Source organism: Notolepis coatsorum, assembly GCF_963971535.1.
Source record: "Notolepis coatsorum genome assembly, chromosome: 14".
NCBI classification, from domain to species: Eukaryota; Metazoa; Chordata; class Actinopteri; order Aulopiformes; family Paralepididae; genus Notolepis; species Notolepis coatsorum.
Genome location: NC_140178.1, coordinates 93,330,760 through 93,355,950, shown reverse-complemented (window position 1 = coordinate 93,355,950; position 25,191 = coordinate 93,330,760). Strand labels below are relative to the sequence as shown.

At 41.9% G+C, this 25,191-nt stretch overlaps 1 protein-coding gene across 1 annotated transcript; it reads right to left on the bottom strand.

Moving 5' to 3' along the window:
* Positions 1-419: 419 nt before the first annotated feature.
* txn2 (thioredoxin 2) lies at positions 420-25,191 on the bottom strand. Its single transcript, XM_084328838.1, has 4 exons — positions 25,129-25,191; positions 23,538-23,809; positions 2,089-2,212; positions 420-1,429 (listed from the first exon to the last, which is right to left on the bottom strand). The coding sequence occupies exons 2-4, from the start codon at positions 23,807-23,809 to the stop codon at positions 1,313-1,315; spliced, it is 513 nt and encodes a 170-aa protein (XP_084184964.1). The 5' UTR covers positions 25,129-25,191; the 3' UTR covers positions 420-1,312.

Genomic DNA, 25,191 nt, shown 5'->3' with positions numbered 1-25,191 from the left:
TTTGAAATAGAATAGATTCAGTAGTAATTTTTACCTGCTTGCAACAGTTCTGATTGGAGGGTTGAGGAAAAGAGGGCGGGGTTTGAGATAGGTCGATTGGCAGCCTCTGTGGGAACCTCACACCCGCTCCTCTCGCTTGAGGGAACAGTTTAATCAAGTGTCCCCGAAATGTCTCCGACCTCCTCCTGACAACTCCTGCCACCAAACAAACACAACAGCAATCTGTTCTCCTTCTACATTCCTGAAGCTCTACGTCGCCAACTAGAAAGCCAGCATCGCTGAGTGTGAAAGTACATGCTTTAAATACTGTGTCCGTTGCAGCATCGTCATTAAGAGGTAATGAACAAAACCGTGACTTCCTCGTGCCCCATCAAATCTCTTCCCCCCCCCCCCCCCCAGCCAAAGCACGCTCCAGAGTGTATCTTTAAACTCCTTTATTTATTACTTCACTTGGTCATATTACATACGTTTATTACTGAAATAAAACCTAAAGTCAAACCCAAAACCGTGTTTGTGATTCCCGCTTAACTAAAAAATGTCAGTCGGAACCCAGACACAGACAGCTGAAAGACGGAGAAACAGACGCAAGACGTGCAGGTGCACACACACACACACACACACACACACTCGCAATCACTTTGACCTACACATTCCTCTCTCACATCATTAGGCATAATGGTGTAAAATGACTTGTGTTTTGTGGCCTTGCAATGCTAGAGAAAGACCTCCCTCGTGTGGACAGAAGCAAAAACTGCAGGTTGCAACGTCACAAAGCTCATTCACTTATGTCTGGTTTCCTGTACCCCCCCCTTTAATAGTAAAAGCTTGCAGGTACAGTACAGCGGTTTGAGGTGACTCTATTCTACTGGTACACACTGGCTCAGCTGCCTCCCGAGCAGCTCCAATGGTGTGGAGCAGTCACATTACTGCATGTGAAGGAGGGAAATGTTGCATGATGGGAGTTAAAAGATAAACAAAACCAACAAACAAAACAAAAAAAGCAAGGGGGGGGTGGGGGCACTTCACATAGGCCCACACCCATCACTAGACTTCAGACAGTGACAGGTAGGGAGAGATCGAAGCAGTGGACCTCGAAGGTCAGAGATGGGTGTGAGCGTTGTGCTTCTCAAGTGTTTGTCCGTAGGGATCGTGTCAGGGTGGGTTTGTTTTTTTTGGCTGCTCTGCATTTCAACAGACTCTACGTCGGCCATTTTGGTGCTGCGGACCTGGCCGGGATCTGAAAAAATGGGGGGGGGGGGGGGGCCAGGGGGTCATGAGAGTGTCATACGACAGGGCCGTGTGATGGATGGGTTCATTGTCCAATGAGCTTGCCGACGAATGAGTCAAGCTGTTCGTCATCTTTGATCCCCACAAACTGGTCGATGACGGCGCCCCCCCGTATGGCGATTACCGTCGGAACCGCTGACACCTGGTGACGGAGACGAGAGAGCGTTAGAATTAGACGAGATTATTTAACGACACGAAACCAAGGGTGTTTTTTTTTTGCACACTCCTATGAAGAGCTGTTCTACGCCTGTAACAAAAACTGACCTCCACGACCAAATTAGCTTGAAAGAAAATGTGGAAATAACTTTGAATTGCATGAATACATAGTATATACAAATAAACCAAATATTAAGCTTGTCTGAACATTTATGAGTTATGCCGTGATAATTATCAGGAAAGTAAACGGACCATCTTTGCTGCGTACGGAAACGATACCTTTATGGCTGCGTTCATCGTCGTTTCCATGGACACGGTGAAAAAACAAGGCTGGACAGATGCCGTTAAATGTAATTATTCACCAACTCCTCTTTGGTTCTTACTTCTTAGTAATAAAGTAGACTAATAAAATATATAGGGAACAATTAACTTAATATTATTTCTTCAATATGTTATGGAAAAATAATACAAGTATAGGTAGCAGTGGTTGGTTTACTTCCTGTTTGAGCAGAGATGTTTGACGGGGGAACGTCATCCAACTCTCTGCATAGGAGTGGGAATTTTGTCCATATATGTTAAGCTATGTAGGAGGCAGAAATAGAGCAGAAATAAGTTTAAAAAAAATCTGAAAAATAAAGTTCTTACCCCATATTCAATAGCCAAGTCTGTGTGGTCGTCTATGTCAACCTTCGCCATGGCAACACGGCCTTTCTGCTTAGCGACGGCCTTCTCTAACCGAGGCCCAAGGATCTTACAGGGACCACACCACCTTGAAAAACACAAACATGACAGAGTCAACAAAACAACATTCCATTTCACCGTTCAACAACATCAAGTACCTCAGGGCGAAGAACCATTTAGGTTCAATGTTTTCAAACTTTATTATCTAAAGATGGTAAGTTTAGTGTTAACACATTCACGGCCAGGGGTCGCTGTTTACCTTCTGTATAGAATGTTAGTGCTGTAAGTCAATGGGGCGCTTTGTTCACCTGCGAGTGCTTAAAATATATCTTATATTATAGCTATGGGTCTAATACACCCGTCGATCGTTAGTGAGTTGCTTCCAGTCAACATGCACAAAACAGATAGTTTTTTTCATCCGTACATTTCCGTTTTATACCGTTTTGAATATTAAATTTGAGATCATTATACACAATTTATTGTACTCTTTTATTACCATATCTAACTTAATGTATAGAAACTTGGGGAAACGCATACAAAACGAATCTGAATCCTATTATCTTACAGAAAAAGGCAATAAGGGTTGTGAACAATGTTAGTTATCTCCATCCTACAAACACTGTTTTTTGAACTAAGGGCATTAAAGTTCCTCGACTTAGTTGACCTTAAAACAGCAGAGATAGGGCGGCTAGGTGGTGTAGTGGACAAGGCACTCGCCACCAGTGTGGAGACGCTAGGATTCGCGTGTTCGAATCCAGCTCTCCACATTGTTTTCAGTTTAGCTGGTCGTCCGCAGTAATACACATTGGCCGTATTACGGGGAGGGAAACTGAAGGGTGGGGATCGAACGTTGTGAACAAGCGACTCCTACAAGTCGGTTGGTGCGCCTGCGCAGTAGAATCAGGAAGTGTCGGGGGCAGCGTGAGCCTCCCACGCGTTACTCCTCGACACTGAGAGATCGAGCTGCGCAGGTGAAAAGATGCGACTGCTGTTACCTCAAGTACCGGAGGGGACTTGTGCTATGTATGACTTAGTCCACATTGCAGCCGGCTTGTGGGAGGCAAGAAACAGCGTTCGTGACAGGGGAGGGTTGAATTGGATGATACGAAATTGGGATGGGAGAAAATATAGAAAAATGGGAGAAAAAGTGGATAAAAAATAAAAAAAAAAAACAGCAGAGATAGTTTTTAAAGCTAGAAGTTATCAACTGCCATGTAACTTACACATTTTGTTTAAAGAACGAGAGGTGACGTATAATTTAAGAAGAACACTCAATTTGAAACAGCCTAGAGCTCGAACCACACTTAAAAGTATGTCTGTGTCAGTTAAAGGAGTGAAACTCTGGAACAATATACCGGATGAAATAAAAAAACAGCAGGAGTATTTTTTTTAAGTTTAAAAAGATGTTTAAACACAGGGTTCTAGAATCTTATAGTAAAATGTAACCTACAATTTATTTATTTTCTACCATGAAACTCTGGTATTGCAGATGAATTTTTGATTTTCCTATGTTGGCTTATGTTCTTTTCAGGAAAGTTTTTTGTTGATTGATTTTTTTTGTTTGTTTGTTTTATCTTGCAAACTTTAACTTTTTTGTTCTTTTCTGGATGGGTTTTTGTTGATTTTTGATTGTTGATTGATTTTTTTGTTTGTTATATTTTGAAAACTTTTTTGAATTTGTTTTTTGAATTAGGGGTAGGTTGCTCTATAAGCCTTCGGCTTCAAACCTATCCTTTTCGTTTGTTTGTGAAAATTTTCGAAAAATTATTTGTTTGTTTATTTATTTGTAAACATTCTAAATAAAATAATTCATTCATTCATTCAGTATAGTTTGTGATTCCTAGTAATCCCAGGAAAAGACGCGATAGTGTTTTAGTGGAATCCACTAAACACGTTGTAATTTTTCGCCTGATTATCTAATCATCCTGAAATCAACGCTAGATTATCGTTATTATCCTTCCTCATGCAAGAATGAAATGGGCCCTGGAGTGCGGCGCTCGCCCCCCCCCCTATGAACCTTTGCAATTACTGAAAAAATGTGGTAGTTATGAAAAGTCACATTTGAGTAAAATGTCATGCTGACATCTTATGAGTCACTTGTTTTCTGAAGGTTTTGCCATTGTGATATAATACAGCATTCTGAGGTAGAATTCCTCTTCTTCCTTGTAGACGCCATATCAGAGCAACTTTTCAAGAAAACAAATGCACCTCAGATTTTAGCATGGCATTTGTGGCGACTTTCATGAGTTTATGTGGTGTTTTAAGACACATTCTCAGACAGGCACAGTGGAAGCGTATGGCTGGCAAGGAAATTGCTATACTTTTCTGTAACTATAAGAATGATGTCAAATGATACAAGAATGATGTCATTAGGGATGGGTACCGTTCACATTTGAACCGATACGGTACCGGTACCTGTGAATCGATACCGGTACCCAACGGTACCTTTTTTCGGTACTTTAGTCTCTAAACATTCTATCTACCCACCTCAGTAGTGAAAAAAAATAATCTAAACTTCAAATAACTACACTTTCGACCGTTTTCGGCTTGCCATTGCCCCGACTGCTTTGTTGTTGAATCAAGTCAAATCCTAGGTAAGCTTATATTGTGCGTGTGAACGTTGACATGAATAGAAAAAAGGTTACACATTTTTTTAAGTGTAAAACATTTATATATATATTTTTTTGTATCTCACGTGAATCGATACTCGGTAGTACCGACGTGTTTCGGTAAGTACCTTTAAAAGTACATAATTCGGTACCCATCCCTAGATGTCATGCAGTCAGGCCTTATTCCTTGACTAACTAAATCAGTGCAAGAGATTACATATTGTTAGCATAGCTACAAAGCCTCCTCGAAACGATTGAAAAATATTCAATTAATATAAAATAATCTTGATAAATAAAAACGTTCTTTGGATAATATGAAAATATATAGCATATATATCTACCCATCCAGCTATAGGGAGGTGTAGTCTGATGTCACTTTAGTTTCCCGCGCGGTCCACCCGTATAGGGATTTATCATTGGGCAAATGTATTATCGGCTATTGTAATAATTCTGCCTCATGAACATTGGCAAGCTTTCCATTTTTGCACAAAGTGAGTTCCCTTCTATCACTAACATTATTGTTTAAGCATTTTTGGTTGAAATAAAATTATATGTAATTATTTTACGATTAATTGCTAATCGTTACATGTTGAGCTATATATTGTGGATGAATACACACAGAAAGGTACACCATGCCAATGTTCATGCTTTATTTGTTTTAAACGAGACGATTTAGAAATGTGTCCATTGGAAATACATTGCAATTTCAAGCGAGGTGGACCGCGCTGGAAACAACAATGACGTAACCACTACACCTCCTTATAAAGACCTACCTCTCCAGCTAGGTAGGTCTTGGGAGAGTTTCATTTTGTAGTCTTCATTTTAGTAATGCTGCTAGATGAAAGGCATAGAGATTCAACAGTAAACTGCTTAATCTCTATTTTGAGACTGCTTAATAAATGTTTTAGCAGCTTAATCAATCAAGCTTAGTGGGATTTTCAGACACATACCAAGCATTATGATTGAACTGGACAAAACTGTTAAACAGTCGTTTAGCAGCAAATATAGGCGCTTACATGCATACCAATATCCTGGCTCATATTACTGAGGATATGTCGGCTCATGTCGACGTCACATGCTGATTACAATAACCGGGATAATCTCTCATCCCGATGACAAAGCTGAACAAGTTCTATATCCCAATATTATCCCAGGATGCATCGTTCTTAGCTAGGATGTTGGTTTTAGTTGGTCTACATTAGCTCAGTTTCCATGAAAAAACAGAGAATATTCGGTGTATTCTCGTATTTGAAAATGAATCGTAATATATGAGTCATTCTCTACAGTGTCATGTGCACTGAATGGCAGTTGGGTGGTATACGTGTATGGTTTATTTTTACGAGGACAGATATGACATATAGGGTTGTGTTGTATCACAGTATTCAGTTGTAGCCTAGTATTTATGTTAGCAAATTTTCAATACCTGTCCTTGGAGCAAGTTGGTACACGTCAATAATGTATGGAGGGGGTTTAGGTGACCTTGCTCAGGAACACTTTAGTAGTATTGGCAGTGTTGGTACCAGGGATTGAACCAGCAACCCTTTGGTTTTTGTGGTGTTAGAATGATTGTAATGTATTGCTTCTTATTGTTTTTTGTAATCTCGGCTGCATAAAAAATTAGGGAGTGTCTCTCAATTGTATTTCATAAAATAAAAGGTAATTAATTAATTATGAATTACTAACCCCCTCCCCCTCCACCAATCTGCCAGACTGCCACGCTAAAAACAAACAGCTTAGACTAATCTAAAGCAATTGTAATATATCTGCAGACAACCCCTCTTAGTTGTAGAGGAGCAGTACCATACTGTGTACAGTACAACCTCACCATACTGTGTACAGTCCAACCTCACCATACTGTGTACAGTCCAACCTCACCATACTGTGTACAATCCAACCTCACCATACTGTGTACAGTCCAACCTCACCCTATGGTGTACAGTCCAACCTCACCATACTGTGTACAGTCCAACCTCACCATACTGTGTACAGGCCAACCTCACCATACTGTGTACAGTCCAACCTCACCATATTGTGTACAGTCCAACCTCACCATACTGTGTAGTCCAACATCACCATACTGTGTACAGTCCAACCTCACCATACTGTGTACAGTCCAACCTCACCATACTGTGTACAGTACAGTCCAACCTAGGGGTGGACGGTATAAACGGTATAGAAAGTACCGGTATGAATTTGCGCTACGGTATGGATTTTGACTATACCTTGTGACCGGTAGAGCAGCTCAAGTAGCAATGACGTAACCACACCAGGGATCTACAGTGCGACTATTTTTATTTCTTTATTGCAGGAAAAATAATTTGTACATTTACAATTGTCAACATTGTACATTTTCCATCTTTTTTCTTCCCTTTCATTTCCCCTTCCCCTCCCTCATACCCACCCCATCCCATTCTTGAGTAGTTTGATCTTCTGCATCTCCGCCCTCTTCTTTCTGGCCTCCCGGATCACCCGTTCTTTGGTTTGATAATTATGGAACCTGATGATAACAGGCCTAGGCTTTTCACCCTGCTTCGGCTTAGCTGCCAGCGACCTGTGCGCGCGGTCCAATTCTGGAGGGGTAGGGAGGGTTTCTGCAGCAAAAACCTGGGATAAAAGGGTGGCGAAGAAGGATGTTGGTCTCGGGCCCTCAATCTGTTCTGGTAGTCCAATGATTCGAAGGTTATTACGCCGACCACGAGCCTCGAGGTCCTCCGCTTTAGCCTTTAGCATAGCATGGCTAGCCCTCAGATCGGCACATGTAGCCTCCAGCGACACAATTTTTTCGCTTACAGATTCCGCGTTCTCCTCCAGGGACTTGACACGCTGTCCGTTGTCGGCCACGTCCGATTTAATTTGGTCGAGTTTATTTTCCAGAGTGGTAATGGCTTTTCTGAACTCGGTGGTCATAGCCTCTTTGTGGTTTTCAAGCAGGGCGGCCAGCCAGGCCTTGCTAAAAGCGTCGTCCGCTTCCTCTTCTTTCTGAACATCGCCCCGTTTTGGTTTTGGAGTCTTGGATGTCATCTTTGCGAAGATAAATATTTAGTTAGCTGTATCGATACTTGCATATAAACAAGAATTATGATGGTTTGGAGTCTTAAAACGTAGAATTTAAAAAAACATGAGGGAGAGAGGGAAAACGCGTCCTACTCCCTGCTCACCATACCGGAAGTTCCAGTGCGACTATTTCACTCGCATTTGCCCCTAAAGATAGATGAGTGCAAACTGGAAAAAGCATTTAGGAGCACAGTGTGCGAGTAATGGCTTTGCGTAGTGGGCGTGTCAATTAGGGCTGACCTTAGATTTTTTTTTGGCAATCGAAGCTTCGGGGGGGAGCTTCGATTTTAATTCGAAGCTTCGAATTAAAAAAAATTAATTACATTTTTTTTTTTTAATCTTATGTTGTGGGACTTGTACAGCACTTTGGTAAACTTTGTTGTTTTTAAATGTGCTCTATAAATAAAGTGGATTGGATTAATGAATTAAGTAGCCCCTTTCGTGACTGTGACGCAGCCAACACGGCTGTGTGATTTAATTCAAGGTGGATCGCTGTTGTCGTTTGAACAACTTCAGATTTCATGGGAACTACCAATCCCCCAAATCAAGAATGTTTAAGATGAATGATGATTTTGATTATTTGAAATATGGCCTGTGTAGACTAAACTATGCACAGAATTATGTCAGTCTACAAGGTCCGGATTCTACATGGTCCGGCAATGTAGACCTTGTAGACTCCACTACAGACCAATTATCAGTGAATGTTCATGCATTTTTAAGAAGGGCTACTTCCACAAAAAAACAAAGAACTCACCAAAACATCTCAGTAGCACCTTATCTAAATGTTCCATTTCATATATGGAGATTCATATTTATTTATGTATTGCATGCATTTCTACATTTTATTTCCTATTTTGTTTATTCATCCCAGTATCTTTCTTTCTTATGTGTGGAATTCTACAAGGCATTTACATTCGCTTTTATCCAAAGCGACTTACAAGTTCTGTACGACAGGTCACCAGGAAGGATACAACTCTATCAGCTGAGTAACAATATTCATCAAAGTGTTGTGTGTTACAGTGTAGGTTAGTTTATTAGGACAAGTGCATGACAGTAAGGTTAGTTAGGGTTAGATTTTTTATTTTTATTTTTTTATTTTATTTCAGATAATGGTTGAAGAAGTGCGTCTTTAGTCGACGGCGAAAGATTTGACGGGATTCGGCTGTCCTAACTGGGGTGGGTAGTTCATTCCACCATTGTGGGGCAAGGACTGAGAATAGGCGTGTAGGTGGTGTATATGTGTTTGAGGATGATATCCTTCAAACAGGCAATAGTGATGATATAATTTGGGCAGTGCTGAGCTGGGTTCCTTTCCTCCAGTGTATTTGTCCCCCGGCCCCACCCAATGGCCCCATGCACACACACCGAAGTAAAAAAAACAATAATAAAAAAAAAATTGGTTTTTTTTTAACTTCGATTTTTTTTTTTATGTTCGAAGCTTGTGCCATCGAACGAAGCTTCGAAGTATTTAAGACAGCCCTAGTGTCAATGTGCAATAGTCATTTCATAATACAGAGCGGCGCAGACCTTCAATTCTAGAAGCAAACTAGCTCTTCAGCCCTGCGTTTGACAGCTGTGTGACTTCTCTCACGAGTCGCAGTTTAGAACTACCGGTATGTGTAATGTAAACTCTGCGACGGGTCCAATGTATGGTCTAACATGCTTAGTTTGCATCATCGCCATTCTGGAATGCCCATGTCGCGCTAAAACCTTAACTAATGTTAGCTGCTAACGCTAACTAAACCTATCCCTGGGAACGCTCAGAGGCATCCACCAATAGTGAGGGGGGGGGGTCCGACTGTCTGCACCAGGGGCTCTTACTTTATTCTGATACTGTCTGCACCAGGTGTTCTTACTTTATTCTGATACTGTCTGCACCAGGTGTTCTTACTTTATTCTGATACTGTCTGCACCAGGTGTTCTTACTTTTATTCTGATACTGTCTGCACCAGGTGTTCTTACTTTATTCTGATACTGTCTGCACCTGGTGTTCTTACTTTATTCTGATACTGCACCAGGGGCTCTTACTTTATTCTGATACTGCACCAGGTGTTCTTACTTTATTCTGATACTGCACCTGGTGTTCTTACTTTATTCTGATACTGTCTGCACCTGGTGTTCTTACTTTATTCTGATACTGCACCAGGTGTTCTTACTTTATTCTGATACTGTCTGCACCTGGTGTTCTTACTTTATTCTGATACTGTCTGCACCTGGTGTTCTTACTTTATTCTGATACTGTCTGCACCTGGTGTTCTTACTTTATTCTGATACTGTCTGCACCAGGTGTTCTTACTTTATTCTGATACTGTCTGCACCTGGTGTTCTTACTTTATTCTGATACTGCACCACTGCACCAGGTGATCTTACCTTGGAACAAACCTTTCTCAGGACTTGTTTGTATGCGGTCACTCAAGTGTTAAATCTATGGTTATATTTTATGGGTTGGGGGTTAGTCTATGTTTCACGCTGTTATTCTGGACCTTGTGTTTGATGTCCATGTTTTTATTGCTGTTTCGTCATGAGCCTGCTGAGGCTAATTCCCAGTAACTGAGTTGGTCTGGCAGTAAATTACTGAATCTTACATCTAAAAAATGGCTGTGGTTGCCGGGAGCTATCCGTTCTGAACACCTGTCGGCTCTTAATGATTTGAGTCATGTGAGCCGAAGGTTTTACAGATTCACTATAGAATAATACTATAGATGGGTGTGTGTTCTGGCAAGACTGGCCAATGTCTGTTTAGAGAAAGTCTAAGGCTAGAGACCCCCTATGTGAGTCGTTATTACACCTGCGTAGCACTGCAACAGGGGAGACTGTAATAACTCCTGTCCATGCATGTGTCTGTGTACTTCGCACATACTGACAGCAGATTTATATATATATATATATATTTTTTTTAAACGTTCAATGACAAGTATTTAATTTTTATTACCGTAATTTCCACCACTGTCCATTGGAATCAGCTCTCTGGCACCAGTTTACAACATGGACATGCCAGAGTGAACCTCATATTGGAGTTGATATACAGTACCTCTGCATTAAAAACATTTCAGAAGATGTATTGGTTACATCAATATTGTGTTGTCAGAACAGTTTTATGTTTGCAGGTTAACCTCTATTTTCAGAACATTCGCCTAAAAATACATGTTCTTGGTATCTAGGGACATCTATGGATCCCAGGGAATGTATTCCCAGTGTCAGAAATATTGTGTCCGTTACTAGGCCTGAGTAAATTGTAATAATAATAAGTAAGGGATAATGTATAGCTACGAGGTCATTGTCGCAAAATAATTGACCGACCGAGTATAGCTATACATTATCCCGCTTATTATATGGCTAACTTATTAACAACAATATACGTAATTTTACACCATCGACAAGACGAGATCAAATGCAGACGCAGTTGTTCTGTTGCTCCTCGGTCATCGGCAGGTGTGGATGTGATTGCACCTGATGTAGTGCAGCTGTGCGAGATAAAGCTGGGAACGAGGTTATAGCTTTCGTGACTGCGATCAAAATGCTTGATTGTGATTGGTCAATAGCGCTCTGTTGCCCCTAACAGCGGTCATTATTGTGCGTTGCCCATAGCAGCGGTCAATTATCGAGAAATAATTGACCGTTGTTAGGGGCAACCGAGCACTATTGACTAATCACAATCAAACATTTTGGCGAATGTTAAAACGCCATGTAATAATATAATATAATAATAATGACTGGACTTTGGAGAAGTCTTTATTCGGCATGCAGGCAGACACACATGCGGATGGGCGGCACACACACAGGAACACACACACATGCAATTGGTTGGGTTGCCGATGCGATTGAGTCTCTGCACATGACCCATCCCGTCGTCCTTCCCCCCAAGGGCAGCCGGGAACAGATAGGGGTGTCGGCGTGGGGCCGCGACAGCGTTAGCGATCTGTTGTGCATGTTTTTCCATTGGGTTTCTCTTATCGGGGGGGGGGGGGGGGGGAGAACATGCAAACTCCACACAGAAAGGCCTGGGTACCTGGCAACGCGGAAACCTGGTCCCCAAGCGGGAATCGAACCCTGGACCTTCTAGCTGTGAGGCGACAGTGTTAACCACTACACCACCGTGGTTTGTAATGAACCAAAGGAGAATATATATATAAATAAAATTAAGTTATCTGGGGCGCTTTAGTAGCACACCATGTATCGCGCTGCGTCGCGAAGCGGCCGTCCCGGGTTCGCTTCCCACTCCCGGTGACTTCCATTTGTCGCATGTCTTCCCCGCCTCTTCTCCCGTTCATCCTCTCCTCATCTGTCGGTCATGTCTGACCATGAAAAGCGATAAACGGTAAAAAAGAAATCTTAAATTATTTTAAAAAAAATTAAGTTATCTTTGACGGTGAATAACACCATGCCAACATTGACCACACGTGGAAACGTGTAGTTTTATGAAATTCAAAAGCCCATTGAAAGCCCTGGGTCTCTTCTTTAAAAAGGCTACACACGTATAACAGCTCTATTTCATCCGGTTTCCGCCGGGATGCGCCGAGATATTTATGAACTCATATTTCGCTAATAACACTTAAAATCATTGGTAAACATGTAGTGCTGAAAATATACACTTTGACTGCTGTTTTAATAGGGTTAGGGCCTTTATATATTATAAAAATATAACCTTTTGAGTGAAATAGGACCGTGGCAATTAAAAGACATAAATGTCATATCACATTGTAATGTTAGGGTTAGCTGTAGCTAAGCAGTCTTGCATTTATGGGTGAACAAAGTATTTACAATGTTCCCTATTTGGGCACGGCTGGTCTGGCCACGAAGCACATCACCTTTTCACTAGACTATTCTACACGCCCACTGTGCGGGGAAGCAGAGAACACCACCATTCCTCCCAAGTGTCAGGCTCCTCAATCACTTCCATAATATTACTTCTGAGGTATAAACAACTTACTGCTGTGTGAATTTAAATAAAATAAGACAATTCTGAGTCAACGGTATGCGTTTGCTTTGGCATTTGATGAGTCTTTGTATTTCCTTTGAAAAGTCTGGAAAAGATCTGGTTAATTTGTTGTAGGTTTGAGTGTGCTGTGTATTTTTGCCCTGCATGGAATGTTCATGAGTAGTTATGGTTACCTGCTGCCTTGATAGATGAAAGATTGTAAACATTCTGTGAAAAGGTGGTGAAAGGTTGGTGAAACTACACATCAAGTTCCTTTACTGATCATTTGAAAATGGCAACATAAAGTAGAGAAGACGGTAAAAAAATCTCTGGCTGGTAGTTTTTTTAATATCTAAAGCTAAAAAGGATGAGGATAAGCAATAATACACGAGAACCAGTGGAATATCAGGAATATTGCCATGGCGTAGGTAGTGATACACCGATGTGAAAATTGTGGCCGATACCGATAACCGATATTAATATTGCTGTTCTGGCCGATACCGATATTTACCGATGTCGATATCTCTGTATAGAAAACACTTTTTTATGATAATCAAATAAAGAGCTATTTTCCAAAACGCATTTTTTTTTTACTCTTGTAACTTATTTTCAGAAATGACTGATATTTTGAAACTATTTAAGGCCAAAACATGTCAAAAGAAAAAAATGTCTCTCACCTTCTCATTTAACAAGAGGCGTGTTTGAGATTCAAATAGCTCCTACAGGTACGTTAAATCAAACGTAACGTTGTCCGCGGAGTAGGTCATGTAATGTTGACAGTTTCCGTTTGATGAATGGCAGTTGAAACTTTCTACAACATTCTAAAGCCAGCGCAGTGGTATATTCATGGTGATTTAACCGTGAGTGTATCATGAATATACTCACAGCTTAGAACGCTCTCGACCAATCACAATGTGTGGTCAGACCTACCTGTTGTATAATTTTAATTATTCAATTGCAAATAAAATCAATTGTTGATTTTTCTGGTAAATTTATCGTTTAGATTAAATCGATAACAAAATAATAGTTAGTGACAGCCCTAGTTAGCACTGTAGTTAACGTTAGTTAAGGTATTTACCGCAACGTGGGCATACAGGAATGGCGAGGAATCAAGGATGTAAAGCGCATTAGATGCATTTATTGGACCTGTTGCTCGCAGAGTTTACATAGAAACAGCAAGACTCGCAAGAGGAGTCGTCACAGGCTGTAGAACGCAGCCAGGGCTGAAGAGCTGCATTGAATTGAAGGTGGGGGTATTGGGCTCAGCCCCTCCCCTTCCAGCTGGAGTTGACGTGAAACACAGAAGTTATCAAATGTGAGCAAAACTTGCACTGTTGAGTCCTGGCTCTAGGCAGAATCACAAATAGTGGTTTAACTTAACGTGCAACGGCCCGGCCCCTCTTGAGGATGATTTGCCCACCGGCGCGCCGCGCCACTTTGCCGACCTCTAGCGGCTCGGTTGTGCATTTTTATTTTTAAACACAATATATATAAAGCCCTATTTGTTGCCTGTCGATTGCCATTTCAGGCAACAAAATCCGTTCAGCGTTTCTCGAGTTACATGCCGATATGCAAGCCGTGCACCAAAGTACACGGCAGACTTTTCTTTTTTTCCGAATACCACCCGCGACTGCCGAGGCTCTAGCTCAGTCAATCATTTGGCAATCTCGAAAATTATTGGACAGGGTTGTAACCAATGAGTGTGGCTTTCCAATGATACCCCAGTTGGGGATGCGCGAATCAGGGATCTAGGTGAAAAGCAAAAACAGGAAGAGAAAAAAAACACGCAATGCATTGGAGTCTATGAGAAAACTGAAACCTGCAGAGCTTTTTTTCTCTCACATTTTACCAAAACCGCTCCTAATCACTCATTTCTGAACGGATTAAAATTTTTTTGGATATACTACTTCTGGTTATTGCAACTACTACAGAAAAACGTGAGTAACAAGTTTTTCTACAACTCAAGTTCAGACCTATGTTACTCCATTTCATTAGCACTAAAAGTGAATTTTCTTTATTGTATCAGAAACTTCAGAATGTTATCTTTCAAAAGAGACCATGTGCTATAAGTATAAAGTATAGTATTTTGGTTTGCAAAAAAAGTATGCAGTCCTCAAGTTCAAGTAAAGAAATTGCCACTTTTGGGGGCACCTGTTAACTCATGCACGGCTATATGTACTATTAGGGGTGGGAATCGCCAGAGACCTCACGATACGATACTATCGCGATACTTGCGTCACAATACGATAGTATCGCGATACTAAATATATTAGTCGATTGCCATAACTCAATAAACAACATGATTTGGACGTATATTAGTATTATACAAACCGGAACTGGATCACATCGATCAACATCACATAACTGGGATCTGTTTGCGCCAGTGTGATCGCCCAACGGTAAGAGGAGGCTGACGTTACTTTCAGCCTGTTTGTTTATTATTATCCATACAAACTGCTCTGATCAATATATCACCCATACTACATGAATCATTTAACTTCGGTCATTGAATTATAAACTACCCCCCCCCCCCCTCCGTTCACCCGCAGATGACCAGTCATGACGTTTAGGATCATGTACAGTTGACATTTTTGCAAAGCTTATCTTTATACGTTACGCTTATAGCACATGCATAAGCCTGGTCTCTTTTGAAAGATAACATTCTGAAGTTACTAATGCAAAAAAGGAAAATCACTTTTAGTGCTAATGAAATAGAGTAGCATATACGTCCGAACTTGAACTTGTGTACTAAAAAATGTCTGTAGTGGTTGCAATATCCCAAATTTAACCACATAACATGCGCCCAGAAAAGTGGCCATTTATTTACTTGAACTTGAGGACTGCATACTTTTTTTGCAAAGCTTATCTTTATACTTTATGCTTATAGCACATGCATAAGCCTGGTCTCTTTTGAAAGATAACATTCAGAAGTTTCTTACACAATAGAGGAACATCACTTTTAGTGCTAATGAGTAACATAGGGCTGAACTTGAACTTGTGTACTAAAATTTTTGTGTAGTAGTTGCAATATTCCAAAATAATATATATTTTTTGTATAAGCTGGAAAACACAGCAAATCCATAGCCTGAAGTCTTATGTAGTACAGGTCCAAATTTTATTAAAAAAAACATTCAGAAATTAGTCTTATAGACATCCGGGTAAACCGTGTGCCAAAAAAAAAGCTCTCCATCTCTCCATTTCCTCATCCAAGTAAATTCGGAGTTTTTATCACTTGATCCCGTCTTCGCTTGTCAATTTTCACCTAGATCCCTGATTCGCACAACCCCACGTGGCTACACTCATTGTTGGCTACAAGTTACAACGCTGACCAATCATTTTCACAATCGGCGGATGATTGACTTCTGGAGCCCGGGGTGATAATCTGACGTGCGCGCATAAAAAGTTGCATGCCTGACATATCGGCATGTAACTCGAGAACCGAGGCACGGATTTTGACGAGTGGACGCCCCGGACAGGGCGTGAAAAGAGGACATGTCTGGGCAAAAGAGGACGTTTGGTCACCCTAAGCTATGGAGACAATACTATGGCTCAATTGACAGTAACTATCCCTCGTCCAACATGTGAAAAAGAATAAATTTTTTCATGTATACGTTCACGTGTGATACCGTGGTGAATATGTATAGTTTCAGAGTAGGGGTGCACGATATTGATTTTTTTGACCCCGATATCGATAACTTTCTGCTCCTCAAGGTCGATACCAATACTATATATATATATATTTATTGTATTATAATATATAATGTATTATATTTTTTTTATGTATATTCCTGTAGTTTTGACCTAACCAGATTTATCATGACATGAGCGTTACTACTATGAACAAAACAAAGCCAAGAGAACAGTTTTGACTCTTCAAATAAAGTGACTATATTTATTAACCCATTCTCCGCCGATGACGTGTTAACACGTCATTCTCCACCATGCGTAATCTGCCAATGACGCCGTAAGGCGTCTTTGAGATCAATATTTCATATTTTCGTCATGGTATTCACATTTCACCCACGGAGTCTTGGCTGGTGCTGTAGGACTCCGCTCAACTCTGCAACGCTTCAATACCGCCACCTCGTGGCCGATCGACGAGTTGCCAAACCGGAAGTGGCCGGAAATGCTTGGTCCGTCCCCTATTCCGTCCGGCCACTTGCTATCGCTCCCGGGACTCAATCCAGACACCGTGGATATCGATCCGTTGCCATAACTCAATAAACAACATGATTTGGACGTATATTAGTATTATACAAACCGGAACTGGATCACATCGATCAACATCACATAACTGGGATCTGTTTGCGCCAGTGTGATCGCCCAACGGTAAGAGGAGGCTGACGTTACTTTCAGCCTGTTTGTTTATTATTATCCATACAAACTGCTCTGATCAATATATCACCCATACTACATGAATCATTTAACTTCGGTCATTGAATTATAAACTACCCCCCCCCCCCCCCCCCCCCCCCTCCGTTCACCCGCAGATGACCAGTCATGACGTTTAGGATCATGTACAGTTGACATTTTTGCAAAGCTTATCTTTATACGTTACGCTTATAGCACATGCATAAGCCTGGTCTCTTTTGAAAGATAACATTCTGAAGTTACTAATGCAAAAAAGGAAAATCACTTTTAGTGCTAATGAAATAGAGTAGCATATACGTCCGAACTTGAACTTGTGTACTAAAAAATTTCTGTAGTGGTTGCAATATCCCAAATTTAACCACATAACATGCGCCCAGAAAAGTGGCCATTTATTTATTTGAACTTGAGGACTGCATACTTTTTTTGCAAAGCTTATCTTTATACTTTATGCTTATAGCACATGCATAAGCCTGGTCTCTTTTGAAAGATAACATTCAGAAGTTTCTTACACAATAGAGGAACATCACTTTTAGTGCTAATGAGTAACATAGGGCTGAACTTGAACTTGTGTACTAAAATTTTTGTGTAGTAGTTGCAATATTCCAAAATAATATATATTTTTTGTATAAGCTGGAAAACACAGCAAATCCATAGCCTGAAGTCTTATGTAGTACAGGTCCAAATTTTATTAAAAAAAACATTCAGAAATTAGTCTTATAGACATCCGTGTGCCAAGAAAAAAGCTCTCCATCTCTCCATTTCCTCATCCAAGTAAATTCGGAGTTTTTATCACTTGATCCCGTCTTCGCTTGTCAATTTTCACCTAGATCCCTGATTCGCACAACCCCACGTGGCTACACTCATTGTTGGCTACAAGTTACAACGCTGACCAATCATTTTCACAATCGGCGGATGATTGACTTCTGGAGCCCGGGGTGATAATCTGACGTGCGCGCATAAAAAGTTGCATGCCTGACATATCGGCATGTAACTCGAGAACCGAGGCACGGATTTTGACGAGTGGACGCCCCGGACAGGGCGTGAAAAGAGGACATGTCTGGGCAAAAGAGGACGTTTGGTCACCCTAAGCTATGGAGACAATACTATGGCTCAATTGACAGTAACTATCCCTCGTCCAACATGTGAAAAAGAATAAATTTTTTCATGTATACGTTCACGTGTGATACCGTGGTGAATATGTATAGTTTCAGAGTAGGGGTGCACGATATTGATTTTTTTTACCCCGATATAGATAACTTTCTGCTCCTCAAGGTCGATACCAATACTATATATATATATATTTATTGTATTATAATATATAATGTATTATATTTTTTTTATGTATATTCCTGTAGTTTTGACCTAACCAGATTAACCAGACCCCCTCCGTTCACCCGCAGATGACCAGTCATGACGTTTAGGATCATGTACAGTTGAAATTTTTTATATAACGTTGATCGGTATCAAACTGCATTTGATCATCTAATATATGCATTTATGGCTATATCTCACGTTCTATGAAATACAGCAGAAAACGATAAAAACATATTTATACTCTGGACGGTATTTTAGTATGCATGTGTGAATGAAAAAGTAAAACGTTCCTACATCCAGAACGATAGATAATTGATGTTGAATGGGCCATAGTAATGTCAATTTAGCAATACAATTTAAAAAGTTATAGCCCTGCAAAGAAGGTGAACATCTCCATAGACAAATAGCGCTGGCAGAGGATGGTTTAGGATGGTCAAAGTGGTGGCAGAGAATGGGTTAATATAATTTGAGTCAATCACAAAATTCACAATCCGTCAATGTCATTAACAATGTGTTTCCCTGAACAATGAGTGAACTAAAAACCAACAGGTATTGTGCTTTGTCAGCAGATAAAACATTTGACGCTATAGGAGAGGAGACTGTTGTGGTCTTGGTCCATGAAACAACTATTACTTGGCATTTATAGGACAGCACGCCTCAAAAACAATTAAATAAACCAAACAAATCATCTGTCAAACATCTTTAATTTTGCAAACGCTCGTCAATAGGTATAAGCCGCGCCGCTTGCTTTGCAGCTGGCTTTGGATTCGCAGCAGCTTAGCCTTTAGCTGCTCGCGCGTCGTCGGATTAATACACCATCGTAGCGGTGGTGATGTTTCAGGTGACTTGTTATTAGGTTGGCTGTGTTATAGCGTGTTGGCCCTTTCCCTCCTCGTGGAACTTCTGCATTTGTTACAAATAGCAAGCGAACTGTTTTCCTCTGAAACTTTGAAAACGTCCCACACTACCGACGACGCCATGTTTGTTTACCATCTGTGCTGCTTCTGAAACTTACGTGGCTACGTCACAGCCAGGCATTAGAAAGGGAGCGCTGGATTTGTGAAAAACTCCCTCTTCCTAAACCACACGCTATCAGTCGTACCACAGTACTGGCAAAACGGGAGGAGCCTAGAGTAAAAACAAACGCCCTTCATCCCAATCCACCCACACCGGATTTCTTTTAACCAATTTTTTTTTTAATATATTATCGGAGCTATCAATAATGTTTATCGGGATGACGTCATAATTGCTGATATTGGGCCGATAATTATATCGTGCATCCCTATTTCAGAGTGATCCTGACTAATTCCTGGTAACTGCGTTGTGGAGCGATATGTGCATTTTGCTAAAAGCGTTCGCGTTGTTCGCCTGGACACGCTACTATTTCCAAATCAAAAGGTATATAATAGGTATTATGTTTCGTCATGAATGCATGAAAGGGGGGGGGGGGTAGTTTTTTTTATGCTTTGATCGCCAGCAACGCATTTGATTTTTTGAATACTACATACGTTGATCGGCTGGATGGATATGAAATCATTGTAGGATTAAGGTGGAATTGACATCAGATAGTCCTTACCTTTGATCAGTTCATCAATTGTCTGATCGCGATTTCCAGTATAGATGTCGCTCAGGTCCCTGACACGAAGTGGCACAAGATATGCCTCAAGTGTGCTGAATGCGTTTCGAAGTGCTCGGATGAAGCGATTTACTTGGCTTGGTCTAAATTCTCCGCCTGGACGACATTAGATGTGACACACAGTGTGAAATAAGGTTTCAAAGGGTGGGTGATACTGCCACCTAGCAGGATCCGGCCGGTATTGCTCTCTCGGGGTCTCAGAATTATTTCCTATGGTAACACCGAGGTCCGTGAGCCTGTAAAGAATTAAAAAAATCGAAGAAAAAAACTGCCAAAACTCGATTATACTCGGGTATGGCGCTCAACCGCTGGTGAGATAACCCGACTTTACTCAGGAATGGCGCTGAATGAGTTAAGAGAAGTTATTTATATTGTGAACCTAATTTATTAGATTACACGTTGTGCATGTTATGACTCTGAACGTCTGCCATTTCCACCGCAAAAGGAATACAAGTAACAACAATACTGCAATCATGAATATGCAAATCGACGAAATTTCATAGTCGATGACATCGACATGGTCGACGAATCCTGACAGCCCTAGTCTCTGGTTAAACTACCAGAGTGATCCGTCTCAGAATTAGCCTGTCTCTGGTTAAACTACCAGAGTGATCCGTCGCCGAATTAGCCTGTCTCTGGTTAAACTACCACAGTGATCCGTCTCAGAATTAGCCTGTCTCTGGTTAAACTACCACAGTGATCCGTCTCAGAATTAGCCTGTCTCTGGTTAAACTACCACAGTGATACGTCTCAGAATTAGCCTGTCTCTGGTTAAACTACAACAGTGATCCGTCTCAGAATTAGCCTGTCTCTGGTTAAACTACCACAGTTATCCATCTCAGAATTAGACAGTCTCTGGTTAAACTACCACAGTGATCCGTCTCGGAATTAGACCATCTCTGGTTAAACTACCACAGTGATCCGTCTCGTCATTAGAACTGGTGAATGGACTGTATTCATTTATATAACAGCTTTTATCTAGGGATGCACCGAAATTTCGGTGACCGAAAGTTTTCGGCCGAAAATGGCTTTTCGGCTTTTGGCCAAAAGAGTTTTTTCACCGAAAATATATCACAGAAACGGAAGCAACCTGTAACCTAACGCGTGTTGTTGTGATGATGTCATCAAAACGTGGATTCAGTCATTACATGCAGTCCTGCGTGATACTCCTCTTGGGACTCGGGAGCAATGCATCTCCTCGGGAGTCGCGCTGTTTCTATGTAAACTCTGCGCGCAACGAGTCCAATAAATGCGTCTTTAGCATACTTTATCCTTATTTACTATATGCCCGTCGCGGTTAATCACTGAGTGATCTAATATGCATATTATTCAGAGCGAGAGGGGGAGGGATTGTGTTTCTCACATTGACGCTGTCTGTCGCGCGTCTACTGTGCCAAAGTCATCTGGGGACTAGAAAGGTGCGCTCAGTAGAGCACAGATGTCCGCCTCTCTCTCTCTCTTTCTCTCTCTCTGATTGATTGAAAACTTTATTAACAGATTGCAGAATGGGTACAATACAGTACAGCTGTCGGGTTAGCTACAAGGATATGGGTAATGGCTGGCGCCCAATGTGTTAAAGTTAAATGTTTTGTATTGTTTTTTTTTGTTAAACTTAAATCCAAAAGAAAAAAATATAAAAAAAAACAAAAGAAAACTGCCAAAGTCTGGCACCAAGCAGAGCATAGAACGCTGGTATTGTGGCGCGAGCCGCCCAACCCTTCCTTCTTTTACAGTTTCCTTCCTGTCGACCCAGTGGAAGCCCAGTGGTCAGCTGGCAGCATATACATGTGAAAGGCAAGATGTATTTTTTAACAGGACACATGATGCTCCTTCAAGTCTTCATTTAAAAGAGCCTACTGGGACGTAGTGACAGCGTGGGGTCAATCTTAAAAACAGTCTTATATGAACAGACACCAATTCTGGTACTGACCATCATACGAGGGACAGGGTATCCTTACAATCAAGGGGTCATTAAAGATCCTGTGAAATTACTTATCACAATATCATTTCCTTCTTATTTTTGTCTAAAGAAATCCATAGTTTTTCTCTTCCTGGAAAACACACTTTACTCCGTGAGTTACGTCACTCTGCACGAACACCAAAAAAAAAGTGATACATTTGGATTTTGATACCAACGTTTCCCTGGATCTCTCATTTCTTCCATATCACCCTGCCCTGCTGCAAACAGCTTTATATTGGAACATATCCTCATCTCATCTTTATCCTGCTTCTTTTGAAAGAAGGGATTTGGATCTATTTTTCAGAGAAAACAGGCTCAACATGGAATCTCTAGATGCAGTGCCGCTCCTCCTCCCACTGGCTGGGTGACCCGTTACCATGGAGGCGTTCCACGGATCGTACACGCTGCCGAGGTTGGCCTGGTAATCCACAAGATCCTCCACATCTACTACTAGTGATAAGCCATCGTTGCCGTTGATAAGCCATCATCACGCCAACTACCGATTGATAAACGTATCACTTCCTGTGCGCCAGACGATTTTCTTGGGAATGTCCTACACACTCGTTTACAGCCGGAAAATGTTGAAGCATTCGTGAACTGGGTAGAATCACTACTGTGTTATATCGATTGGAGAGAGACAAAAGTGGCAAAAAAGACAGCTGGGGAAGTTGCTCTCATTCCGAGTTATATAGTTATAGTTTCACCCCCGCCCCACCCCACACACCTCAGTCAGTCCTTTGTGCCAGTAGCCACCAGGCTCCACAACTGTGGACAAGGACTGACTTACTCCGGCTAACGGCTGGAGAACTTTTCATGTTTATCTGCCTAATGATAAGGGCTCAATGAAGAGACCCAATCCCCTTGCCGAACATCTATGCTATTCATATAGTGGTCAAATAAAAAGGTCATAGGGTGGCTAGGTGGCGCAGTGGGCAAGGCGCTCGCCACCAACGATGCTGGGTTCGAGCCCAGCTCTTGGCGTTGCTACCAGCTTGGCTGGTCGTTCATACTAATACAATTGGCTGTATTAGGGGGGTGGGAAGCTGGTGGGTGGGGATTGGACGTTGTGGACAGCGACTCCTACAGGTCGGTTGGTGCGCCTGCGCAGTAGAATCAGGAAGCGACGAGGGCGGCGTGTGCCTCCCACGCAGACCCTCGCCGCTGAGAGATCGCGCTGTGCAGGTGAAAAGATGCGACGGCTGCTTCCTCGAGTACCGGAGGGGACACGTGATGCAAGGCTTCGTCCACATTGCAGCCGGCTTGTGGGAGGCATGGCCTAACAGCGTTCGAGACAAGGGAGGGTAGAATTGGACGATACGAAATTGGGGACGGGAGAAAAATAGAAAAATGGGGAGAAAAAGTAGACAAAAAAAATAAAACGGTCATATGTATGTGTGTGTGTATTGTGTAATGATTAAATTGTTTATTTTTTTCTCTCTCAATGTTTTCTCCCGTCACTACTTCCTTCACTGAGTCAGACAGAGGCAGAACCATCTTTACTTGCCCTCCCATCCCTCCCTCCATCCCTCCCTCCCCCCCTCCAGGACTCACTGAGCATGGAAGTCCACCAGCACCGGCAGCTCACTGTTGATGACTCTCTCCGTGAAGTCCTCGTGGTCCTGCACGTTGAACGAGACCTCGCGCCGAGAGGTGGTGTGGGGCAGCAGGGCGCGTGACGGAGACAGGAAGGAGACGCGGGGCGCGGAGGCCGGCCGCAAGGAGGAGGTGGAAAAAGAGGACACTGGGGACGCGGACGCAGAGAGACAGCGGATGTCCTTCACAGGGAGGGTCCAGATCTTACGGACTAGCAGCCTGTGAGCCATCTGTATGGGAAGACATATGGGAGAGAACAACAGAAGGTAGCTTTCACGTTGGTAAATCTTAAATTAAGTTCAGGCCAGTTTCTGAATGAAAACTTTATTTAACAGATTGAAGAATGGGTACAATACAGTACGGTTCAATACACACAATTGTTAAGGGGCATAGGGACATGCATGACTACAGTACACATACATGACAGACTACAAGTTGAGTACAATGCAGACAGAACAGAGGACACGTATGTAAGTCGAGCTTGTTTACCACCCTTCTCTAAAAGGCAGGGGTACCGTGACTGGTGCCCCTAGAGGTGTGTGACTGGCTGACAGCCAAACAAGACTCAACCAGATTCCTCCCCACGACACGTTCCTACAGAGTAGAGCGACATCACCCAACACACTTAGATAGCAACAAGTAGGCTTGGAAAACTTCAGAAGCTGTGACAAAAACCTGCGATATATAAATCTGAAAACGTATAGATAGATGACTACTTCATTGGCAACTAACATTGGCCAAACCATTATGATATTTAATATCGTCCGATTGATAGTCGTCATTGTTATAACAAACCACACAGCAGTGAGGTTGTAAACAACCCTGGACTTTCAGTAGTCAGTGTATGGTATTTAAAGACAGTCACAGACCATCCCCTACTAACAGTTACTACGACGACGTACAGTAAAGACGTACAGTGTCGTGTCGCCCCCCCCCCCCCCAACCACCTCCAATGTACAGCCCCCCCCCCACCCCACCCAACCTCCTCCAATGTACAGCCCCCCCCCCCCACCCGACCCAACCTCCTCCAATGTACAGTTTCTACGTCAAATGTATATACTCTCTTTTGTTTTTTTTACTATTTTTGTATCACAAACAGTACTGTATTTATTTGCAAATCTGGTATGTCATAAATGTATAGAGCAGTACTGTCTATCTGTATGTCGTGTGTCATGTTATGATGAATTGAAAATGGGGGACCCTGATGTAAACAAGACGAAAGTCTCTCTCTGGTCTGCATCTCCTTAACAATTGTATGTATTGAGCTGTGCTGTACTGTACCCATTCTGCAATCTGTTAATAAAGTTTTCAATCAATCAATCAAACGTGCGTTTTGCAATCGGCGTGTTTACGAGCTCCCTCAGCTTTTTCCTGGATAACCTCCGTGTGACTTTGCTCGCTTCTTCCTCCTCCTCCTCGTTACCGCCGTCACCGCGTTATGAAACACACACGCAAACAAACCGGAGTGCAGTTGGACAGCACGCGTACCGATGCCACACAAAACACAAATGTATTTATATGAAGAAGAAAACGATAAAAAAATATTTACCGTGTTGTTTGCTATCGCCGAACTTGGCCGCCCGGACCAGCCTGTGAGGTACTTCCGCTTTGC